Source organism: Hippichthys cyanospilos, chromosome 14 (genome assembly GCF_059441005.1).
Source record: "Hippichthys cyanospilos isolate Australia breed blue-spotted pipefish chromosome 14, RoL_Hcya_1.0, whole genome shotgun sequence".
NCBI classification, from domain to species: Eukaryota; Metazoa; Chordata; class Actinopteri; order Syngnathiformes; family Syngnathidae; genus Hippichthys; species Hippichthys cyanospilos.
The window spans coordinates 2724818-2750414 of NC_142382.1; the positions used below are offsets into that span (position 1 = coordinate 2724818).

General features: G+C 38.0%; 2 protein-coding genes and 1 long non-coding RNA gene across 8 annotated transcripts in view; 1 reads left to right on the forward strand and 2 right to left on the reverse strand.

Moving 5' to 3' along the window:
* fndc3ba (fibronectin type III domain containing 3Ba) overlaps positions 1 to 13085 on the reverse strand; it is an 81094-nt gene extending 68009 nt beyond the window's left edge. For both annotated transcript variants that reach the window (XM_088432486.1, XM_088432485.1), the window contains exon 1: positions 12929 to 13085. The gene's annotated coding sequence lies outside the window, so the exon portion shown is untranslated. The remainder of the gene's footprint in view (positions 1 to 12928) is intronic.
* Positions 12510 to 25460, forward strand: LOC148412493 (uncharacterized). 2 transcript variants are annotated; one of them, XR_015867731.1, is made up of 3 exons: positions 12510 to 13011; positions 13348 to 13398; positions 25353 to 25460. It is a non-coding gene; the product is annotated as an uncharacterized LOC148412493 (long non-coding RNA). The 2 variants fall into 2 exon arrangements; XR_015867732.1 differs by lacking the exon at positions 25353 to 25460 and adding an exon at positions 20003 to 20554.
* ppp2r3a (protein phosphatase 2, regulatory subunit B'', alpha) overlaps positions 21363 to 25597 on the reverse strand; it is a 41602-nt gene continuing 37367 nt past the window's right edge. For 3 of the 4 annotated variants that reach the window (XM_088432484.1, XM_088432483.1, XM_088432482.1), the window contains 7 exons: positions 25208 to 25451; positions 25084 to 25132; positions 24927 to 25016; positions 24640 to 24815; positions 24448 to 24566; positions 23564 to 23670; positions 21363 to 23491 (listed from right to left, as the gene is read on the reverse strand). In XM_088432484.1, coding sequence (XP_088288610.1) covers positions 23395 to 23491; positions 23564 to 23670; positions 24448 to 24566; positions 24640 to 24815; positions 24927 to 25016; positions 25084 to 25132; positions 25208 to 25451 — 882 coding nt within the window. In that variant the 3' untranslated portion in view covers positions 21363 to 23394. The remainder of the gene's footprint in view (positions 23492 to 23563; positions 23671 to 24447; positions 24567 to 24639; positions 24816 to 24926; positions 25017 to 25083; positions 25133 to 25207; positions 25452 to 25597) is intronic. The other variant, XR_015867730.1, reaches the window with a different exon arrangement.

A 25597-nucleotide genomic window follows, 5' to 3' on the forward strand; every position in this document is an offset into this window, starting at 1 on the left:
GAACACACAATAACATTTTTTTTTTTTTTTTAAATGTAAATCAAGTCAAATTTTTCTTCCAAATAAATTTGAGGAGTCAGAGGTTCCACACTACTACAGAAAAACAAGATAACAAACTGGGACGTCCACACTACAACGGACAAACAAGAAAACATACATCCGCACATTCACCATTTTTCTTAGGTAGACCAGTCAAAATGTTCGCCTTCCAAATTCAGGAAATCAATAGCGATGCCACACCATACAAATAAACAACATGAACAAGCGTTTCAAACAAAAAAAGGTGTGTGCCACATTCAAGTAGAAAGACAAGAACAACACACACACCCCAATAAAGTTGAACGGAGCTAATCTTTGGCTTGTTCCTTATGAGGACCGGCCAAAATGTCCCCACAAAGAAATATGTCCTTCAATGAGAGGTGGTCCCAATCTTAGGAGGAATGACAAGAACTCACACAAACAGGCTTTAAGCGGCAGAAAAAAAAAATTATGAATGGTCCTTTACATGCCTAACTCCTCCTCCTGCTGCTTGTATTTATGAATGAGTGTGTGTGTGTATGCGTGTGTGTGCGGGTGTGTGCATATGGAAAACTGTTAACCCCAAAAAGTTGAAAAAAAGTTTACGTTGTGACACACACACACACGCATGCAGACACACGTACAGGTCTAGCCCCGCCCCCTCTCCTCCCCCCCAGCCGGGGGGGTCACAAGGTTGCATTCCTCCTCCCCAATCAGCCTCAGGATTTCACACACTCATTCTGGGATACGGGTGTGTATTACCGCCGGCCTGTGTGTGAGATTTGTGGGGGGTCCGTCGGAGGGTGAGGATGGGGGACAGGCGTTCATCTTGAAACCTTATTTCGTTTTCGCGCTTCGGATTGGATTTGCGCCGAGCAAAATGTTCAACGGGGATAAAATTGGACGGGATATTTGATTGACAGGCGTTCTACTTGAAAGGTAAATGTGGAAACGTCACAAATGCGACTTTTTTTGCACTGATGCACCCCCGACCATATATTTTTTCAGTTAAGTACCCCCCCCCAGCAAGGTGTAAACATTTTTGTTGAAAAAAATACGTATTCATATTTTTTAAGTGCTCTGCTATCAGTGTTTGATTTATTAAACATTAAACTTAGCAGCAGTTACAGTTCTAATTAATTTGCTCTTAATTTGAAAAGCAAAATGTCATGTTCCTGTCACAGCATTGAAAAGTATTTAATTTTTTTGCTGTTCATATCTCATGCAGAGATTAAATAGTTATAAAATATGTCTATATATTTTTTTATATATATATATATATATTTTATATATATATATTTTTATATATATATTTTTGGGGGGGGACTGGTCTGACTCAAAGGGAAAAAAAAGGACAAAAATAGCAAGGCAGACCTACAAAAGATGTGGTCATATTAAAATATATTTTTTTTTTCTTAAATAAATAATGTTGCTATTTTTCGACTGTTCTGATCTAAAAGGAAGAAAAAAAAATTGCAAGAAAAAATTGGAGGTAAACCTGCAATAGATATGGTCGATAAACATCAAATTTTGAAGAAATTTATGTTTTTTACATGAGTAAATAATGACTATTTTTTTACTTAAAAATAAGCAAAATTGCAAGAAAAATATTAAAAGAAACCTGTATTAAATCCTTGGATTAAGAGATTGTTTTTTTTTTTATTTTGATAAAACCGCTATTATTGACTGACTCAAAAGTAAGTAAAAATGAAAAGTGAGGAAAATAAATGGCAATAAAAAAATAAATTGCAATGAAAAAGTGATTCCCATAAAAGAAAATAAATAAAGCGACTCTGCAAAACCCGAACCGCGATGCAGTGAGGTAACACCGTATCCAAGTATTAAAAATGTCCATTTTGTAGCCTACTAGCCTTCTAATACATTTTCCGTGGTATTTATAAAAACTCACTTGGCCAATCACGCTGCGAAGAAAAAGTGGGGAAAAAAAAAAAAAAGCATTCTCGGAAAAACGATGAGAATAAAGCGCTGATTTGGACAAAGCCGTCAAGGTAATTGGATCCCAACGTAAGCGCAACTCGAGAAGGACTTGCCGAAGGCCAAAAAGGGGCTAAAAAAGACGGACTTGAAAAATGACAGGTATGTGGGGATGGGAGGGGTGAGGTGGGGGGTGAAATGGGGGGGGGGGGGTCACTCCAGTGTGCATGCCAGAGAGGGGGGAGGACGGAGGCTGGGTGTTGAAACAAGGGAAAGCAATAAAACATGTGGCTTTGCATTTAATAACAGCCACTTCCTCTGCACACACACACACACACACACACACGCACGCACACGTTGCATAAACACTCATCCCGACGTATAATCAGCAAAAATAAGCGGTTACAGAACGGCGAGGAAGATGGCGGCTGACTCCAGAGACGCAATTTCAACTTTCCACAGGCCCATCGCGCTAATGCAGACGCACAACTCCTTCTGTGTGCATCATTTAAGAAAAAAGAAATCTCCGATACCGAGCACCGATACAATTTTAGTACATGAAATTTCCACTTCCAAAAAAGACTGACCATATATTTCAATATAGCATTTTCCTTAAAATTCCATGAATACTAATAAATATGAATACACATTATAATACACCCAAATGCATTCAAAATTAAAAACATGCTTTTTTTTTAATATGTTAATATATACAAACCGTATAGTTCACTTTTACAGTAGAAAGCACTATTGATGTAAATCCCCGATTCCGATATTTGGCTGAGTAAAATTCCGATAACAGTTTAAAAAAAAATAAATAAATAAAAAATAATAACTTATTTTTGGTACTAATAAATATGACAAAAATATACAAAATAAAATACATTAAAATGAAATAAAATACATAAATTAACATAATAATACCTGCATATTTCCACACTGAGATAAATAAACAAATAGCAAAAAATAAAATAAAAAAACAAATAAAAACATACATATTTCGCATAACATCATTTTATAGGGTTAGGATGATGATATACATCCAAAAACTTTTTTTTTTTAACAACTCCCAATCCATGCCAATGCGCACGCTCCCCTGGGGACCCCAAATAAATAATTCCGAATCTTTCCCAGGCTGCCGTCCAAAAAAGCGGCACAAATTCCCATTTAGAATTCCCATTCTTCTATGTTTGGCTAAGGGAGCGTCAAAAAATGTCTGCTACTAATCAATCAACCTAATTAAAGAATAAAATCATGGATTATTTCTCCCTTAAGTAATCAGTTACTCCAGTACTTTAGTATCCAAAATAATTGCGTATTGTATGCAACAGTGGTTGATTATTTCAGTACTTAACTAGCCAAAGTATTCGATTACTTACTACTTGTCATTTTTGGAGTCTTGCTTAGATTTGAAAAAAATTGAAAGTATCTACAGATTGAATTCAAAAAATCGTAAAAACACGTCTTTGGGATTGAATGAGTTAAAATCTGTTCCTTGAATGAGAGTTGGGGGGGGGGCAGTTTTTGCGTTGCATTTTTCACATTCTTTAAGTGATCTGCTAACAATGTTACCCCCCCCCCCCCGGTCATTTAATTCATTAAAAAAAAAAAAAAGTCTTTGAGGAGTTTTTATCATCCGCTCTCATTCGTCAAGTGCAAATAAAAGTCATTCATAAGCGCTTTCATGTTCAAATATGCAAGGGGGGGGTCGAAAGGCGGCTTTTTATCCGCGCCGGTCAACAATGCAGGAAATTATCGAGGGGGGGGGGGGGGGGGGGGGGTGCGAGAAGTTTGTGCGGGAGAAGGCGGGGCGGTATCATGGAAGCGAAAAGAAAGAAGGGAGGAGGGCAAACATCGCAGCTCGGTGCCAAGCAAACACGAGATGCTGGGATACTTCAACACAGCCCAAGAGGATGCTGGGAAATGGAAAGTGAAAGCAGACGGGTTATGGAGAAGACACGTACCGCGCGCCCCTTGTTCTCGCACGGCGATTTTGCGAATACGGCGCCTGCAGGTTGGCCGGACTTCGGCCAAATAGCAAAAAAAGAATTTTTTTTCATGTAACGCGCATGCATAAAAGTCGCAGTTGAGGCCTTCAGATTTTTATTTGTTTTTTTCTTTGGATAAAAAGCTGGCATGTTAAACTCACAAATAAAGTTTTTTTTAATAAAAAAACATTGTAAGTATATTAGTATAGGATAAAATAGAGCTCTCAGACACAAACTCTTAAGTGGATTTAAAAAAAAAGCAGCATTTTGGAAAGAATTTTTTTTTAAAGTATGAGAGTAAAACTGTGCTGTTCCACAAAGTTTATTTTTTGCAAAATTGTTATGTAAAATAACAGCATAGTATGACGGGACAAAGTCGGAATATAATGGGGGTAAAATCAAGTTTAGATTTTTTTTTTAGCCAAATAAAGGCTAAAAAGGCGCTAATGAATAAAATGTGTTATATTAACAATTATTAAAATTATTAAAAAAATGTTAATGCATGATATTTTCAGAATGATACTTCGCTGATATTTATATATTTTTTTAATTTAGTTTAATTTTATATATATCAATATATATTTTATTTTATTTTTATATAGATAAAAATAATTTAATTTAATTACATATTTTTTTTCTTTTCTTTTTTTGCAATCCATATGTCAATGGTACTCCATGACAGTGGAGTATTTTTTATTTAATTTAATTTAATTTTACATATATAATTAATTTAATTTTATTTTAATATATATATATTTTGTTTTATTTTATTTTATATAGATAAAAATAATTTAATTTAATTACATATTTTTTTTCTTTTCTTTTTTTTGCAATCCATATGTCAATGGTACTCCATGATAGTGATTTTTTTTTTACTTCTTTTCACAAACAGCATTCAAAGTGTGAACTTGTGTGATTAATCATAACTCAACTACTTAATTTAACTACGAAAATTAAACAATTGTGATTTTTTTGCATACTTCTACTTGACAGATATTTGTAATTGAGTTCTATTATTTCAGTTGGAAGTTGATGCAAGTTCACGCCTTGGGGGAAAAAAAAATATTTCCAATGCTTTTTTTTTTTTTACAACAGATGAAATAAAGCTACGCTTTGTTTTGAATGTTGTCGGTTTTCCTTTTCTGTTAGCAAAAGGAAGAAATCTATTAGAACCACACACAAAAAAAAAAAAAAAACATATCGGTTAGCCCCTAGTAGCTTGCATAATTAATAGCTTGTGCAAGTTCAATTGCATGCGAGAAGATGGCGGCAAAATATGCTGGAAAAAAAGGATCAAATGAAGCATGTAATCTTTGGTCTTGTTGCTTTTAAACAAACACACACAGTGATACACACCACGCAGGGATGCTTTGTGTTGTCGGTGTAACCGGAGAGGCGCTACATCTTCCTATCCTGACAAAACACAAGCGGCTAACACAAAGCGCGGCTTGGCTTTCGGCGACATGTTTCCACGTCATCGCGACCCCTCCCTGACTTTATTTTTACCTGGACAACACCTAGCCAACGCTAAATAAGTGACGGGTATGTTGCAAGCGCTAGCGTTAGCTCGTAACTTTTTTTTTTTTTAGCTCGTAACTTCTTTTTTCGAGGTGCGAAAGTCACAGTTTACGAAAAAACACCAATATACAGTTTTATTCGTAATAGCGGAAGAAAATTTGAGATAAAATATCGCACCGCCGACCGATCGTTCTACTCTCTTGTAGGTTAGCTAGGTTAGCTTGTGATGTTAGCCGTTTAGCTTCCTCTGATGTGGAGGGCTAACGTAGAGGCTCAGATAACGAGGTAGTGTTTCGTAACGTCCACCGAAGCTGTATACAGTCGGAACGATTTCTTCCATTTACTTCGTATTGTTTTCTTCCGTTTATTTTACACGGTATAGTTTTCTGCAGTTTGCTCTCCTCACTCAAAAGGTAATTTCCCCTTTTTCGTCCTGTATTTTTTGTACCATCGGCGCATCGGATTATAAGGCGCATAGAATAGAAGCTACAGTAGTGGCTGGGGTTGCATTATGCATCCACTAGATGGAGCTGCAGTCAACAAAACAATTAGAGAAGTCAGCCAAAATTTCAGTCAGAAATTGAGAATAAAAATGATTTGCGTAAAGTACGATCTGGAGAATAGATACCTCTCGATTACATTAAAATATAAATCAAGAGTTTAAAAGAATGGTTCAAATACATATTAAACTTAATCAATTTGCAACCACAAACCTTCAAATATTTTTTATTTTATATATATTTTATATTTATTTTATATAATCGTGCTTTGTTTTACAAAATATGGTTTTTGCGCCTTGTCCCTATATAAATTGTTTAATTAAAAATTTTAATCGTAAAAAATAATTTTACCATTGAAATGCAGTGGTAAAAACTGAAGAATTTACATAGCGATTAAGTTATTGTATTTTTTTCATCCCAAAAAATGAAAACTTGCAGTTTATGCGATGCATAAGGCGCACTGGATTATAAGGCACGACGTAGATAATTCCCAACTGGACTCAAGATACGAAAAAAAAAAAAAAAATCACTATACGAAAGCCATCCTGGAGTGAATAAATTTCGTATCTTGAGGAACCACTTTGTTAGCATTTGGTCTATGAAAAAAAAAAAAAAAGCGTTTTCTGTGACGCCTAAAGGTTTCCGAGGACGCGGCGACCATGGCGTCTTCTATCAGCCGCGACGTTGTGTTTTTATTAGGAATCAAGGTTGGCATTCATGCAGCGCTCAATAGACGCCAGTTAGCAGCCGCTAGCAGCCTCGCGCTTAAACAAACACGCGCCGCGCAGACTTTTCCAGACCTCCCCACGAGGGCCGCATAACATATATGTTGTGTGTGTGTGTGTGTTATGTTATAGAGCGCGTTTGTGTAGACTGCTCTGTGGGGTGTGTGTCTACGCGCGCACGCAGGAGGGGAAAGAGCACAAGTTCACCGTTTCATTGTGCAAAACACACTAGTCTTTGAAAACTCCAAAATTTCAGCCTCTTTAGCTCGCCGATGAAGTAGCTAGAGCATATATTTGTCTTGAGAAAAACTGTCACAAACCCTTTTATGTTCAATAATTTTGTCTCAAACTATAAACAAAATTTTACTTGGTGTAAAGTGTTAGCGTGTTTAGCTATTAATCTATGAGCGTGAAATACAACAGGTGGGTTAATTTCACTTGTTTGTCGATTAATAGATGTCATATCGATAAATAAACTATTTGTGTTGTTGTTTTTAATTTTGCGTAGCAGTCACTATGAGCAAATGCTAGCGTTAGCATAGCTTTAGGAAAGAATAGCAGTAGTTGATAACCGGGCATAATTATGTCTTAGTTATCATGCAAAAGATGACATTTAAGAAGTTGTTTTTAGCGAAACATAAGAAAGCCAAAATCTTGACAAACGACATAAAATGTGATTGTTAGCTTAGCCTTAAAATAGCGTAGCATTGGAGAGCCAGCAGGCATATCATATTATTTTTTCTTCATGTAAAAGTGACTTTTAAGTTGCAACTTTTCATTTAAAAAACATAAAACATAAATGAACAAATGGCAAAATGCTACTGTTAGCATAGCTTTAGAAAAGGGTAGTGGCACATTAGCTTAAATAATTAATTATATCTTCTTCCACATGTAAAACATGACATTTAAGTGTTTATTTATGTTAATTCCCGTCTGAGAAAAGTGTATAAAGTGTACTGTTAGTGTTTTTACAACCTTAAAACAAGTACAATAAAATAAAAAAAAAGATGGCTACTTTGCGGATTTCGGTCTGTCATGGGTTATTTTTTAGAACGTAACCCCCTGAATGAGGGACCGCTGTATTTTTTATCATTTGAAAAGTAAATTTAAGTTGTTACTTTTCAGATGAAACACAAAGACAAAATGCTAGCATTAGCATAGCCTTCGAAAAGGGTAACAGACAACCACAAAGCAGCATCGCAAGCAAAATTTTGTCTCCCTAAATTTAGAATCTGAAACCCTTATTTTTTTTTGGTAAAAAGAAGAAAGTACCAAAATCGTGATAAATAATAAAACACTTTTTTTAGCGCAGGCAACAGCGGACTAGCACAATGCATCCCACAACATCAATTTGTCACTTTTTCCTCCATTATCTGGAATATGCTGATTGTTTTGTACGGTGGATTTTCAGAAAAAAAAAAAAAAAGACAAAACGCTATCATACGTTAGCATAGCGCGAGAGGAACAACGGTAGACAACCACAATGTATCCCGCGGGGCAAAATGGACTTTTTTTCCTCATTAACGTAAACAACATGGCACACGTACACAAAAGTATGAGCGCAGACGGCCACGCTGTATCCCAGCAGGCCCAAATTGCTTCCATCCATCCGTTTCCGATACGGCTTATCCTCATTAGCGTCGCGGCTAAACGTAAGAGCTAGACTCTGGGCTAGTCGCCAACCGATCGCGCAGCACATATGTACCGCGTACGAAAACAACCCCGTTCGAACGACTAATTCGTGCTTGCGGTAATGAATTCAATATATAAATTACGAAAAGAACATGTGACTGTTTTACGATACTTTAACGTTTTTTTTTTTTTTTACTTCGTCAGCAAAAATTGACCGATTTTTAGCTGGTTTCGGGGAGGCATGTTTTAGCGTCATTATCTTTGGCTATGTTGTAAAGCGGTAAGGTAAAAAGATACCGGCAAATATCTGCAGTTTTTATGCCAATTTATTTCCAATTAGGGCTGCAATCAATTATTTAAATCATTGATTAATCCATCAATTATTTGATTGATTAATCGATGAATCGTATTTCCAAAAAACGTGTTTTCATTTCTTTTAACCAATTTATTCCTATTAGGACTGCAACTAATGTTTATTTTAGTCATTAATGAATCTGTCAATTATGTTATTGATTAATCGATTAATTGTATTCTGAAAAACTTATTTCAATTTCTATTGGTTTATTTAAAAAAAACAAAACACTTTTTTTGCAGAAGATGTACGATACTCATTGCTGCTTCGGTCTGTGAGAAGTCAAAAAAAAAATCGTTAAAAAAATTGATCATCGTTTTTCAAAGTAAAAGTCATAGAGGAAATGCTTTTGTTGAAAAATTGCGTTCTGAGCATTTGGAGGATTTTAGCTCTCGACCATCGATCATCAAAAATATTTAACGATTAGTTTCGTTAGTGACTATTTGCTTGATTAATCGTTACACTTGTGAAAGCATCCATATTGGATGATTAAATAATATCCTTGGCCGACTGCAGTGAAAGATCCCCTCGAGGGCGGAGCTTGACACAGTGCTGTCATTTGATTGGTCAGAGGGGAATGCCATGCTGTTAGAACAATGAAAACAGTCTAGAAAGAAAAACAGCAAACATTTCCGTCTTTAAGCAGTTACGTAAACGTACGTTAAGCTTCTCTCTCTCAGTCAGCGCGAGACGTGAGCTTGCGTGTACCTGGGACAGAGACAAAGCCGCGACGCTTATGGAACTCAGGTTGTTGACTTATATAAAAGCGTTATTCAACCCGCTGACCTATGCGCACGGAAGAAAAAGGCCAATGAAATCCGACTCCGCCGTAAACAACGGCTTCTGCCTTCTCACCGGCAAAATAACAAAAAAAAAAAAACAAAAAAAAGCGAGAGGGTATTATTATTTAAACACATCCTGCAGCTGTACGCATTCCCATCCTCGCCACAAACCAGAAAACGTCGGAAAAAAATTCACTCATTAGCTCGTCCGATCCCAAAAATGTATTTTTACATTTTTCAAGAGTCTAGTCCTCAAGGGCCGGCGTCCCGCATGTTTTTCCTGTTTCAAATGATTAGCTTATTAGCAAGCTCTGCAGGAGCTTGAAAAGGATCCAAATCGTTTGAATCTGGTGTGTTTCAGTGAGAGGGGTTGACAAAATGCAAGATACCGGCCTTCCAGGACTGGAGTTCGACACCTCTGGTACATACAAATGAGATGCAAACACAAATGCAAAATACTATTGTTAGCATAGCCTTAGAAAAGCGTAGTGGCAGATGAGCACTGGACTTAATGTCGTCTTCATCATGTAAGTTACATAGCTGTCAAACTCCAGTCCTGGAGGGCCGGTATCCTGCATGTTTCCCGGTTTTCTCTCACCAACACACCTAATTCAAATGATTGTCTTATTAGCAAGCTCATCCTAATTTGAATCGGGTGTATTTGAGAGAGAGGGTTTAAAAACATGCAGGATACCGGCCCTCCAGGACTGAAGTTGCTAATATATTTTCCAATTTTTCTTCTTGTTTGGCTAGACAGTCAAAAAAATGGCCGGTATTGTATGAATTAAGTACTAAAGTAATCAATTACTTTAGGTAATAAAGTACTAAAGTAATCAATTACACTAATACCTATACAAGATTATTTTAAGTTAATTTACTACTTCAGTACCAATGGTTAGATTCTTTAGTACTGAAGTAATTTATTGGTATTTAATTATATGTATTACTTCGTTAATTTACCACCATCCATCTTAGGACCAAACGTAAAAAATTTTGAAAGAATTACAAATAAGTACATGGGGATGAAGGTCTAAACTCATAAGAAAAAAAACGTAATAATCCGTCTTTGGGATTGAATGATTAGAGACGACGAACCGAGCAATAGCGGCACAAAAAGCGGGCGGGAAGTGAAACGGAATATAACCCGAGGCACCTGAACGCCGTCGTCAGCCGGGGCCAAGTCAACTGCGGTGACATTAATTACACTTAAGTGGCCACAACATTGAGAACACGTGTACAAAAGGTGCGCCCGAATGTCATTGTGAAGGCGCGTGGCATCACAGCTGTTTTCAATACTTTTCACATCCCTGTTTCAAACTTTTTCAATGAGCTAACCCTCTCCACAAAAATTTCAGCTCACCAAAAAAAAAACGAGGGTTAAAAATAACAAAGTGTATCAATAGTTCGCGGAAAAACAACGACAACACACGTGACGGCTAGCTTAAGCTAATTTTACAACGGGGCGGGAAATAACGGTAAAGATAAACGCTAGCTGTAAATGCCGAACTCCACAGCAGCAGTCAAAGCGACGTGACTTTTACGAAACGGAAAAAAGCTTATAGCTAGCTAGCTTATTTCCAATGATGTCACTCAGAATCGTGCTACAAGGTCCTGGAAGGTTCTCTCCCAAGTCTGTTTCGCTCTTTAGCGCCGCCCTAGTGGCTACCAGGAGTTTAAAAAAAATATGAAGGGAAAATTTTTTTGTTTTAATATGGTTTACAATCACACCACAAATATTCTTAACATTTTACAATGCCGTAAAAAAGCGTAGAATAAATATTCAAACATTTCTGAATGAAGATTTGTGTCATAGCATGCGTCGTACATTTCTTTCAGCTCGGCGTTAATGGCAAGATATCGTACAGCGTTCATTTGCGTTTGTTATGAATTAGCTCGGTATGTTTTTAGAATGACGTTTTTTTTATTGATTTAATCGAATTAATCGATAGAATAATCAATTAAAAATATATACGAGTGGCAGTCCCACTTTCATCAAGAAAATAAATAAATAAATAACAAGTTGTCAACAAAAAATCCATGTTTCGAGCTACTTCCTGCTTCCGTGTCTAAGAATCATGGGAAATGTAGTCCTACTATTCTGAAACTGCACTTGGCATGAACGCAAGCTCAGAAATTCTGGCGACATCGTTCGGATGTTACAATCACCTACATTTTAAACCCGATCTTTTTTTCCGATTCCGACCAGTTGAAGTTGATATTTTGGCTCTCGAGTGGAGCGACCATTTTACGCGCCTGTCCATAAATACATTCAAAATACTTGTTCTCTTGTTCGTTTGCTAGAGAATACGGTAAGCCTAATGGTCCAAAAAAAAAAAAAACGGTAATCTCTGTCCAATCACCTTGTTACATCATCATTTTACTCCAAAGCAAAGAAAAAGGGCAAAAAAAAAAAAAAAAAAACGGCCACATCAGCCTTGCACCAAAGGAATGTCATCTGACGTCATGTATTTGGGATCAGATTTCTTCTTCTCTTCTTCTTCTTTTCTTTCTGAACTGACAAAATTGTGTGTGTCATTTCTTTTCTCCAACGTGCCCCCTGGATCCAGAGTCCACTATTAAGCAAGAGGAGCTGGGGGGGGTGAAATGGGGGGGCATGGATAGATAAGCCAGATTCCAAACTTTTTAGACTACGATTAAAGCAGACGCGAGTATTTTTTGCAGCGTATTTAACCTTTTTGGGGGTGTCTTCTGCGTGGAAATCGGGTGAAAAAAAATGAGAAAGTTAGATTGATAGATGTGTTGGTGCACAAACAGACACGTAGTCGTTTCTGAGAGGTGGAGGCAAAAAAAAAAGGAGAGAAAGAGAGAGAGAGGGAGGCTGGCTGGAAGGAATGCTAGGATCTGCTGGAGTGGAGACTTTTTTTCTTCCCCTAAACGCCTCATTGTACGTGAGGGAGAAAAAAAAACGCAAATTGACCTAAAAACAACAAACAAGCTCGAAAATGTCACTCTAAAGGCTACTAGATAAGAAAGGCGTAGTGTTAGCGGTTAGAGTTTTTTGACATGTTGGGGAAAAAAAATCCATTTGCAGCAAAAAAAAAAAAAAAGTCTCGTTCGCCTCGTCAGCATCCTGGACCCAGATTGTTGACTTTTCTCAAGCAAAGCAATTGAGAGATTTAGCGATGGAGGCTGAAGTTTGTTACTCACTCTCCATCCACACAAAAAGTCAGCAAAGCCCCAAATTGACGGTGGGGAAAGTTGCAAAACACCGCTTTGACGCACATTTCGTAAACGCACCCGAAAGTCACTTTTTTCCGCATTTTTCCAAAGTACGTAAACGCACCCTTAAAAGTAACTTTTTCTTTCCGCTTACTTTTTTGACGCCAAGTGCTTGAGACTGCCGGCGTCAGCGCTACCAACACACACTCACACGCACACACACTCTCACACACTCGCACTTTATAAAAGTTTCCCTCTCCAACATGGCTTCCTTTGTTTCGAAAGAATTGAAACTCACCTCGCTGCGAATGAAACAACGTGGAGAGAGGACGGCGACGTCGGCTGGCGTTTCTCGTTTCGTCGTGGTGATGGTGGCCGTGTGTGAGGTTTTTTTTTTTTTTTAATTCCCAGGCTCCTGAGCTCGCCTGCCTGCCTGCTCGCCTGTCTGCTGGCGCGGCGCGACGCGGACTAGTGCGAGCGAGGCTCCGCCATGTCAATCAAACGCGCCACGCACATGGACGCCCAGAGCCCGCCCCCGCTCGTACCGTAATGCTCAGACTAAATGCGCAACGAATATTTATTCACCGGCAGATTATCAGGCGTCGATTTAGCTCAAAGCTCGATTTTTTTGTGGGTGGGCTGTTTTGTGATTTATTGACTTAATTCGAGGTGCAGGTTAAGTCATTTTTGTAATTGTTATTGTTTTTTTTTTTGCAGGTTAACCCTCCTCTCGTGCTGTGGCTCAAGGCGACTCATTTGAAAGTTAAAGTAAGTTTTAAAAGTAGTTTTTAGTGCATGACTTATGCTTGGCTTGTGTGAATAAATATAGTCATTTAAAATAGCAGATATCTTTTTTTTAAGTTTTTTTCTAAATACCGTAATTCCCCAAATATAGGACACATCTGTGTTAGAGTGACAATATATAAGATTTAGACCGTTTTTTCATGAAAAATGAATAAATTAAATCATAAAATGAGTCAAATGGAATACATATCTGTGTTCTGTAACCGGTGCATACTTATACTCATACTACCAGCTCCATACTTTGCCACTCTTAATTTAATCAGATGGAGACATCATAATGTTAACATGGTCCCCTCCGTTTTATTAATATTCCTGCATGTAAACTAGGATGGACTCGGACGTTGGTTCAGTCTGATCGCTTCTTTCATTGAAAATAATGTGGTAAAAACCTCAGCTAAAAAGAGCGACTGTTAGCTGCAACCGGAACTGGCTGCTAACAGCCAATTGACGTTTGCCCTCTAGCTCATGTCATTACGGTAATTATTTTAAGTAACAATCCAGCCAATACAAAAATGCACATCTGTGCGTCAGAACTCCTCTTATGTGGCTGACGGTTCATTCTTTCTCAAATGGTGTTGAATTAGAAAAATGAAATAAAAACAAAAATCGAATCTTTAAGTCACAGTTTTTGCACAACAACTATGTGATAACCTATATACAATAATTCTACCGAGTTTATAAATACATCTTTTGGTCTTCATTTTTTGGGAAAAAATGTGTGTTATATTTGGGGAATTACGGTAAGAAAAGTTAATCTCTGTTTCCGAAGGGAAAATGTAATCACAAGTTTTGTAAGTTCGCAGAATCAAACACCAAAAAAAAAAAAAAAAGAAATTTTTGCATATTTAAACATCACGCCAGGACAAATTGACGCAGTGTTTTTGTTTTTATTCCGAGCATTAAAAGATGGAGTTTGATATCAAGGAAGATATGCGTTCTTTGCTTACCACTCCAGCTGGAGTTTAGCTTACCACATCAATGCAAAGCACCCACCTGTGTGTGTGTGTGTGTGTGTGCGCCCAATTATTTGACCGTGATTGGTTGATTCCAACATATTTACACTGTAGAAGGTTATGAAGTTAAACAAACTCTTGCGCAAATAGTCTGCGTCCTTCCAGTTCTTCCTGCCATGACCCTCAGCGTCCACGCTGACACGACAGCCGCATCTACGCCACCGCGAAGCCACGTTGCCCGTAAACAAGCTGGTGTCACCGAGCTCTTTTTATTGGGGTCACTCGGAATCGGCAACGCCAGGGTCACTGTCCCATAGAAACCTTAAAAGATCAATCGCTGTTAACCTCCTTCTCAAAACATTGCCTTCCAAAATAAAGGCTTCCTTTTTTCACATTTAAATTTAACCAATCTTGACTATTTTTAAATCAGCAATTTTTTTGAGGAAAAACATTCTGGACAGACTGATGGGTAGTTTAAAAAAAAAAAAGAATAAATAAAAGTCAAATTCAAAATAAAAAAAAAAAACAACACGCACATTTATTACATGATGAAATAAATGAAAAATAAATCAAGGTGAAGAAATATAGATACAAACTTAAACGGCATGTAAATCTTGTCCATAAAATAATAAATAATAATTACTTTAAATAAATAATATTACTTTAAAATTACTTTAAAATAACAAAGAAAAAAACAAAAAAAAACATGTCATCCATGTAATAACAATGTAATAACCACAAAAATAAAAATAATTCAATAAAAAAATCTGTTAGCTTGTCCTGAGAAAAAAATACAAAAATAAAGATATTTTAGGTGCATATAAAAAAATACATGTACAATAATGTTACATATTTACATAAAATTTTAATGCACATTTCGTGCCTATGAATAAAAAAGTATAAACAAACAAAAACACATGAATAATATAATAGTACAATAGTGGTAAGAAAAAAACTCCATAATATTTAATGCACGCATCATTCTATATGAATTTCCCATTAAAATAGATGCAAACGAAACAAAATCAAGACTGTAACGATGGGAGGAAAAACAATACCCAATTGTGCAACAAACTGGGCGTGTCCATCTTATTTTTTTCTCTTGAAAATTAAATAATTCACTTGAAAAAAAAAAAAAAAATCCCAACCAAGACAATAAGCAGACTCCTATTATTGAAAATAGGTGCGACGGAGAAGCCAAGACATCCAATAGAATCTCTTCTTTTTTTTTTTTTTTTTCCTCACTGGCTTCCACAGCCAGATAGACTCATTGCCCCGCACTTGAGGATTTTTCTCTGCTGGCAAACGCGAGCGCACATTCCGCCGTCCGCGCCAAGCAAATAGCCACCGGTGGAACTCATGAGGTGGAAGGGGGGTGTCAGGAAGTACTAAATGAAATTCCACTTGGTGCGATGATCATTGTCAGCTGACACATGAAAAAGCTCAACGTAAGGTCATGTAACAGTTAGCGCTAACAAGGAAAACCTCATGTTCAGCCGCGGGGAAAAACCCGCGAAAAAATCCGACGCTCATAATAATAAGATTTAAAATGCAACCTTTTCGTCAGAAAATGGAAAGCGCGCTTTTAATTATGGCCAATTTGACCACTTTTCATATACAAGGCGCACCGCGTTATAAGGCGCATAGAATAGAAGCTAGAGTAGATGCTGGGGTTGCGTTACGCAGTCCCTAGAGGGAGCTGCGCCAAAGGGAATATCGACAAAAGTCAGTCGAACATTAATAGACTCGAGCAATTTTCATTCTGTATAATCAACTGTTGTTTTCTTTTTATCCTTTCATAAGGCGCATAGAATAGAAGCTACAGTAGAGCCTGGGGTTGTGTTACGCAGCCACTAGAGGGAGCTGCACCAAAGGGAATATCAACAAAAGTCAGTCAAACATTAATAAACTCGAGCAATTTTCATTCTGTATAATCAACTGTTGTTTTCATTTTATCCTTTTACAAGGCACATAGAATAGAAGCTACAGTAGAGGCTGGGGTTGCGTCACGCAGCCCCTAGAGGGAGCTGCACCAAAGGAAATATCAACAAAAGTCAGTCAAACATTAATATACTCGAGCAATCTTCATTCTGTATAATCAACCGTTTTCTTTTTATCCTTTTATGAGGCGCATAGAATAGAAGCTACAATAGAGGCTGGGATTGCATTACGCAGCCACTAGAGGGAGCTGCGCCAAAGGGAATATTAACAAAAGTCAGTCAAACATGAATAGACTCGAGCAATCTTCATTCTGTATAATCAACCGTTTTCTTTTTATCCTTTTATGAGGCGCATAGAATAGAAGCTACAATAGAGGCTGGGATTGCATTACGCAGCCACTAGAGGGAGCTGCGCCAAAGGAAATATCAACAAAAGTCAGTCAAACATGAATAGACTCGACCAATCTTCATTCTGTATAATCAACTGTTTTCTTTTTATCCTTTTAAATTTCAAAAATAAAAACTTGAAAATCTTACAATTTCGAAGAGGTTTTTAAATGGCGTAAATGAAAAATGACGTAAAAGCCGGCTTGTAGCAGCTAGTAGTAGTCCCAGCATTTTCACAGCATAGTGGGCGGGAATTAGGGCCACCGGTGCCATTCAGCACAACTTTTGAGTTGAAGATGAAGATTAGGGGTAACTTCCAGTTCCTCCCGTTAGTTTTTGGGCAGAAAATGCCCACACGGAAGTCAGATAACTTTTAGCATGTGATGTAAATAAAGTTTAAACGGAACTGGTATGTTGCGGTCGGATGGCGAACCGAGAAAATATGTCGCACGTGGGAAATAAGACGAAGCGGAGGATGAACTCCACGTCTTCTAAAAAGGCCGCCTGCGTGGAAGGACTTTTTCCGTGGCTTCTGCTCGCACACGCGCACAGGACAGATAAATGGAAGCAGATGAGGAAGGGAAGGGCCCCAAAAGTAGCTGTCACCAGCTTCCAGCGTAAATATGGGGGCGGATGCCCCCCAACGCCCCCTCCGGTGACGTCACGCCGATGTTTGACACAGCTGGCAAAAGTACGCTTTACTTTCATCAAAATGCTGCTTTGAGATACAAGTGACCTCACTCGCCAAGATTTAGGGGTGCAGGCCATTTTTTTTGTCTTCTGAATGCAAACGTATTTAACAAAACCTTTTTTTTTTTGATCCAAAAATGTTGGCTTTAAATCCACCCAACATTTTTTGCTAGCTTCACAGAAACAGAAGGGAAAACGTCTTGGACATGCTAACACTTAACGCTAAAAGTCACTGTTTTGGAACCAATTAAAAACAAAAACAAAATCAATGGGCGTGCCCACGCTCACTTTTTCCAAACATCGTCATCATTAAAAAAAAAAAAAAAAAAATCCTGAAATTTGCGTTGTACCCATATTAGGGTTATTACGGTAATTCTCTGCATGTCACTGTTTTGGAACCAATTAAAAAAAAATCAATGGGGGTCCCTGAGCTCACTTTTTCCTCACATCATCATCATCATCATTTAAAAAAGAAAAAATTCAGATAAAAAAAAAAAAAAAATCCAAAAATTCGCTTTGCACCCATATTAGGGTTATTACGGTAATTCTCTGCATGTCACTGTTTTGGAACCAATTAAAAAAAAAAAAATCAATGGGGGTCCCCAATCTCACTTTTTCCACACATCATCATCATCATTTAAAAAAGAAAAAATACAAATCCAAAGGAAAAAAAAAATCCTGAAATTGGTTTTGTACCCATATTAGGGTTATTACGGTAACCCTCTGCATGTCTTGTCACAATTTGGAGTAACAAGGCTATGTGGAGGAGCTTTCTCAAATAGTCAAGAGGGGTTGGACCACAAACGATAGCGCAACACATGTAAACCGACGATTATCACAATACTCACGAGCATATATTCTTTATCTTCTAAATTGTCAAATTATATCATATATAATAATGTGGAGCAACTCATGTCAATTTCAGACATGTGAAAAAAATCTTCCTTGGTACAGTAACAAAGTATTTTTTGTGGGTTACTTCCCACCAGTGGCGTTAGATAAGATCCAGCGCTGAGTAGGAGGAGTCGCGGTCGGGGAGGCGGGGCTTGGCTCGGAACGTCAACAAACGCCAGATGTTGAAGGGCCGGTTGGCCCCTCGCTCGCTCGCGTACCATTTTTCAACTTGAAAGCCGCCCGCCTCCCTGTAATCACAATCCCGCTTTCAACTAAATGGAACACGGCCCAGCGAGAAGATTTTTTTTTTTTTTTTATAGCCCGCAGAAAACCGTGGTTAGTGCTGCGATTTGAAGAAAAATCAAAAAAAGATGCGCAGATATTTTCATTTTTAAGAAAAAGTCAATTGAAAAATCTGTAGCTAAAAATAGCATTATTATTTAAGGAAAAATTCTGCCCCAAAAATGTGTTTATATATATATATATATATATATATATATATATATATATATATATATATATACAAGGTGCATCTGCGTTTGTGTTTTGTCTATGAGGGGCCAGCATGCAGGACCAGCGCCCGATGGACGATAAGGCGCTCGTGTAGTACGCGCGTTTGAGGCCACGGTGGAATTTGCACCTCAAAAGAGTGGCGCAAGTGCAGACATGTCACACACGCGCGCTCTCTCTCACCCTTTTTTGAGTCAAGCTCGCTCCACCATCGTTTTTTTCCGTCCTTTAAGCTTCACCTGTTGCTCCGTTTCATGAAAAGATGATGTCATTAGCAATGATGTCATCATATGCCCGCGTTTTCTATAATGAGAGGATCGTATGCAAAATGTTCGAATATTTGGGTTAAAAGTTATATATTTATATATATGTGTGTGTGTGTGTGCAATTACACATGTATAGTGTATATACACTATACACACACACTATATTATATATATATATAGTATATACACATCTACATATTATACATAAAATATATACATATGTATATATATACATGTATACAATAGTAGTATACACATATGTACATACATTTTATGTACACATATAAGCATATATACATACATACTGTATATGTATATATGTGTGTATACAGTGTATACACACACATATATATACATACATACAAATTTACACACACTGTACACACAAACATATACAGGCAAATATACATATACACACATACTGTATACACACTGACACTTACACACAAATATACATATATATATACATATATATATATATATATATATATATATATATATATATATATATATACATACACACATATGTATGTATATATACGTGTATACAATAGCAGTATACACATATGTACATACATTTTATGTACACATATATACATACATACTGTATACACACAGATATGTACACACACATGTAGTATAAATATACACATACATACATACACAAATACTGTATACACAAACATATACACACATACTGTATACACACAGATATGTACACACGTTTAGTATAAATATACGCATACATACATACACAGATACTGTATACACACAAATATACATATACACACATACTGTATAAACACACACATTTACACACAAATATACATATAAACACATACACATTCTGTACACACACATATACAGTACATGCCATGTCTGTTTTTTTTTTTAAAGCATTCCTATTTGTTTTCTTTTTGCAAAACAGATGACTCTTCATCCGAGGTGAATCAGCCAAAAATTTCCTCTGAATCTGGCGTCACTCAAAACAGAGAACAAACTTCCCCTTTGCCAATGCCCCCCCCCAACCCCCCCAAGTCGGAATGTTCTCGGCCAGCTCGTCATTGGGCGTGCGCGGCAGGAAGTGGGCGAATGTGACGACGACGGCGTGGGGAGACGAGGCAACAATGCGCCACGCTTACCACTTCCCGTCCCGGCGCTTGGCCGCGTTGGCCACGGCAACGGCCGGAGATGCCGCCGCGGGGTGACTCACACGCGCAAACGCGTTGGAGAGGGTTAGGCCGCCCCGAGCATCCTATCGGGGAAATTCTGCATTCCTATTATCTTCAACATATATGCCCTTTTCAAAATGATTCTTTGAACGTTTCAAGCTTCAGACCGAAGCAGCCGATGCCAGAAACAGAAACATGGGGGGGGGGAATACATAATAATAATATCATGGCACTTCTGCTTGCGAAATTAATTTGAAGTAATTTCATAACGTGGATTTTCATAAGTAGAGCCGTTCTTTACATGTAAATTGCCTAATTCGTTCCAAGCTCCCAAAATGCCCTTTAAATGATTATTAAAATATAGAAATGCATAAAAAATGGTGACAAACTATAACATATGTAATATTACATTCGTGCATGATAATCATATCATGTGAAGAATAATAAAAAAAATGCTCCTAATCCCATTAATCATATTAATTATAGCAGTTGACAATATAAATGCAGTTCACTTGTTTACCTTGAGATGGTGCTGCTGTGTCGGTGATGAGAGCAGAGAAACACCTTTTTAGGACTTTTAATTTGTACATTTATATTTGACGATTCAAATTATTCAGGAATCATTTAAAAGTCCACAGGAGCAATAATATTTATTTTTGGGATCTTTTTTGAGCATGTAATGGTTACTTAAGTTTAGTTCGGGGTCATGCAAAGTGCTTCCTGCAAGCGCTCACTTGAGATCAAGTCTAGCATAAGTGACACAGTGACGCCGACCAATAGCAGACCGGCATCTTAGTGGCGCCACGAAATAAGCCCTGCGTGCAGGCAGTTTGACGCGACCGGAAAATAATGACCTAAAAACACCTGAAGAGGGAGGCAAAACAACATAAACACAGCCAACCCCACAGATCATGACAGTTGTTGATGCCGTAAAGCGGGAAAAATGCCGTAAAGAGGAGATGAAAAAACTTAGTATTCACTTCATAACGTAAAAAAAAGCCTGGGACGCCGTAACACGGGGGCCCGCTGCACTCGAATCTCAAAATGGGGTCAAACTTTTGCTGCCATTACCTTTGTTCTCTTCTACTTTTCAAGAACTTAACATTCGCAAGATGATTCATCCACTTCCAAACACTTTTATTTCAGACCAAAGCAGCCGATGCCGGAAAATCAAAAGCGGTGATAAAAGACAGAAAAACGACTCCGCGAAAGGTCCTCCAAAACAAAAGCGCGCTCACTTCCTCTCACAGTAGCTTCAGAATAAAAGTGTCATCCTAAATCGTAATGATTGTCATTTACACACACACACACACCGGAAATAATCCAACCCGAGCCACACAGTGGCACCGCAATACAAGAAAAAAAAAAAAAAAAGAATACAATAGCTTCTTGGTACTCTTATTATTATAATAATAATAATAAAGTTAAATAAATACACAGCCAGGCGCATTTACAGTGGCTATGTAGCTACAAAAAAAGGACGCACACTCCTTGAAGCACACATTTTTTTTCAACAATGCATTTTTTTGTTTTTTTTTTTGCATTATATCTATTGAAAGTGTAGCTGCATGGTGCATGCCGAGCATTCTTAGTGTTACAAAATGCATATTTACACACAGGATCTTGTGTTCATTTGCCGACGTTAAATAAAAAGTCGAGTTCGGACTCACGATCGGACACCGACGCCATAGAGTTCCATTCAAAAAACGGAATTGCGGAAGCTCGAGAAGCTACACAAAGGCTATGGTGGCTGTACCTAATAAATTGTCCCAAAAGTGTATCATTGTATCAACAAAAAACGTTTTTTTTTAGACTTCTTTGGCAACAAACAGACAAAAAAATGATAAAACAAATAAATATCACTATCAGCCCCCCTGCAAAAAAAAAAAAAAAAAGCTTATCTGGACAGTGGAACCTCCTTCTTGAGAACTAGACCACAAAAAAAAAAAAAAAAATACTTTGGCCAATTTATCAGGCAAAATTGGTTTAATATTGATGTACTGATTTTTTTTTTCACCATGAAAAATTGTTTATTTTTTTTAAAGAAATATCTCTGAAGCCATGCATAGTTAGAAAAAAATGTTCACGTAAACATTTTAAGAAAAAAATCTAAATTTTTAAATTCAAAATATATCTCTGTATAGTTTTGCTAAAAAAAGTACAAAAATGTTTATGAAATTTGTCAAAATGAGTTTTTTTTTAAATTTTAGCTGCTAGCTTTTAAGTCGTGGCAAATTTTTGTTACATCACAAAAAAGTTTGACTTTCACTTCATTTTACACTTGAGTGAAAATTTAAAATCTAAAAACTTAAAATTTAATTTTTTCTTGATGCTCGTACTCGACCCTCGAAAATTTTTGCTCGTTACTTCCTAAGGAAAAGTTTGTGTACATACCAACAAATCAGGAGGCTCCACTGTCACATCTCGTATTTTTTTTTCCAGATTTATTGCTTTGTTCTTGATCTAATCTATGAACAGAAAAAAAAGATTTTTTTATTGCGTTATTATTACAAAAGTTGCAATGTGTAGCGGGTGGAAAATGGAAGGCAACTCTACCAGAGAGCTTGAATGTCCGTCGTTACCTCACATCCGTTCGTTTTTTTGTCGAACTTTCCAGGCCTTGAGCAGGTCAGATAACGTCGTGCAAGAAATGGAACGTTCCCTGCTTGACATCTGGAAGGCTTTGAAGGCCTTAATGTTTATTTTTTTAATGGCTTGTAGAAACACGTCATAGCCACACGCAATTGGGGTGTAAATTTCAGGTGGTCTGCGAATGACCCCTGTGGCACACCACCTTGAAATAAAATAGAGAAATTACAGTCTGGATTCAATGAGTTCCGCCCCCCGAATTTTAAAACATTTTTAAAATAGGTTAATACTGAGTGTGCGTGTTTCTCTTCCGTGTCATGTGATTGTTTTTCCGCATGATTGTCATCATTTTTGATCCGATAAACAATAACGTTCATCCCCCGTACGTTTTTTTTAAGAGCTTATTATACAACGCCTCATCGGCTTTGTGGTGAGAGGCACGCCAACAACTTCACTTGAGTCTATTCTCACAAAAAAAAAAATGTCCTTCTCATTTAAGGTATGTCTGTTTCGAATGGGCGCGTCCATCCAAGGATTTCGAAAAAGGCAAATGACTTTTTCACGCCGTCAGATCGGAAATAACCAGTTTTTCCATCTTATTCCCGATGTCGGCCGGGACCTGGAGATCGTCCACGTCGTAGTCGTCCTCAAATGATCTGGAATCACATTTTCACAAACTGAGCAAACATCCTCCATGAACACATATTTTTTTTTAAATTTTTTAGTACCCTTCATGTATCTGCTCGTTAGCAGTCTCCTCCGCTACCAGTATCTCGTACTCCTCCGAAGCATATTTATCCCAGTCGGACGGCTCTGGCCCGTCGCTGTCGAGATCCTGGAAGGGATGTGTTGAACGTAATATAGCTGACTTTCTGTTTCTTCTCAGGCATGGGTTCCTGAGACTTTTTTGTGCGTCGTCTCATGACAGAAACTGCTACTAAATTATATCTTACTCAGACAAAGTACCTCTGGGGGCTGAATTTTTAAAAAAGGCATCTTGAAGAAGGCTAATTTGCCAAAATGCCAACTTCGGACTAAAATGGATGACTTCCTGTTTCATTTCAGGCATGGGTTCTTGAGACTTTTTTGTGCGTCTTCTCATGACAGAAACTGCTACTAAACTATATCTTCTGAAGACAAAGTACCTCTGGGGGCTGAATTTTTTAAAAATGCAAGCTTTGGACAAAAATGGATGACTTCCTGTTTCATTTTAGGCAAGGGTTCTTGAGACTTTTTTGTGCGTCGTCTCATGACAGAAACTGCTACTAAACTATATCTTACTAAGACAAAGTACCTCTGGGGGCTGAACTTAAAAAAAATGTGAACTTTGGACCAAAATCGATGACTTCCTGTTTCATTTTAGGCATGGATTCTTGAAACTTTTTTCATGATAGACATTGCGACAAAATTCTACCTTACTCGGACAAAGTTCCTCTGGAGGCTGAATTTAAAAAAATGCATTCCAAAGAATGCTGATGAGACAGGGACCTCTAGGAACTTAATTTTGAGGAAAAAAAGGGAACGTTGGACCAAAATGGCTGATTCATTTCCTGTTTGGTTAGACATTTGGAAAGACATTTAAGGACAATAGCATCCCGTGTTTGGTGCTGACCTTCTGCACAGCAAAGGGGTCTCTCTGTTCGTGGTCCAAGTATTTCTCCAGGTTGAAGAAGGTGTCGTAGAAGATGTGAGCCATGCGGCAACGCTTCAGGTCACCAAGCGTAATTTTGCCTGACCCAAAAAAAAAAAAGTGCGTTATGTCACGTAAGCCCGGCCGGAGGAAGACGTCTCAGTTGGCATTTACCCGGACTTTCCGGTTTGACCAAGTCCAGCATTTGGCACAGCAAATCCTGGAAGGGCAGCGGTTCGATTCCCATTCGCTCCATGCGCTCGCACTGCTCCTCGTAAAAGTACTCCAACTCAAACATGGACAGGACGCCGTCGCCGTCCACGTCCATGCAGCGGAACCAGTACTCGATGCTGGAGGAAAAGTTATATGACGCAATCAAAATTATTTGCGAAAGATTTCGACAGGTTTTGAAAGAAAAATTCATAGCAACATTTTAATGAAAAGTATTTTTTCGTCCTCACCTGGTGGGATTTTTCTTGTCTTCTTCGGAGATGAGAAACCAGACAAACTCAGCATAGCTCATTCGTCCTTCCCTCTGCACGGCGTTGCCCCTGGCGACCAATCGCACACACCCGTCGGTCGGATACGGCGCTCACCGTGTTCGCGTTTGGCGCTTACCGTGTCACGGCGCCGGAGAACAACCTCTCGATGATTCTGTTGGAGGACGCTAAGCGACGGCAAGAGCCGTTTGGCACGTAAACAAAGGCGGCCATTTTATCGAAAAATCTTTGCGCCTCCTCACCGTGTTCGTTGTAGCGGGCCAGGTCCTTGTGGTCGATGTAGAGATCGTGGTCGCTGTCCAGCTCCCAGAACTTGCAGTAGATGACGTAGAAGTGCTCGTAGGAGAAGTAGTCCGTGATCTGGTTGATGTCGTCCTCCTCTTCCAGCAGCGCCAGCGTCTGCAGGAAGTTGCTGCGCCGAAGCTCCGTCATGGACACGCGCCCCGTCCACGAGCGGTTCACCACGTAGAAGATCCGCTGGATCACCTGCCGAGGTTTGTTACCACTGAGAACCTGACTGCCTGAAACACTAATATATATATATATATATATATATATATATATATATATATATACACACACACCATTTCCATTTCCTTTTCGGGTTAACAGGGTAAAAATCAACACATCTT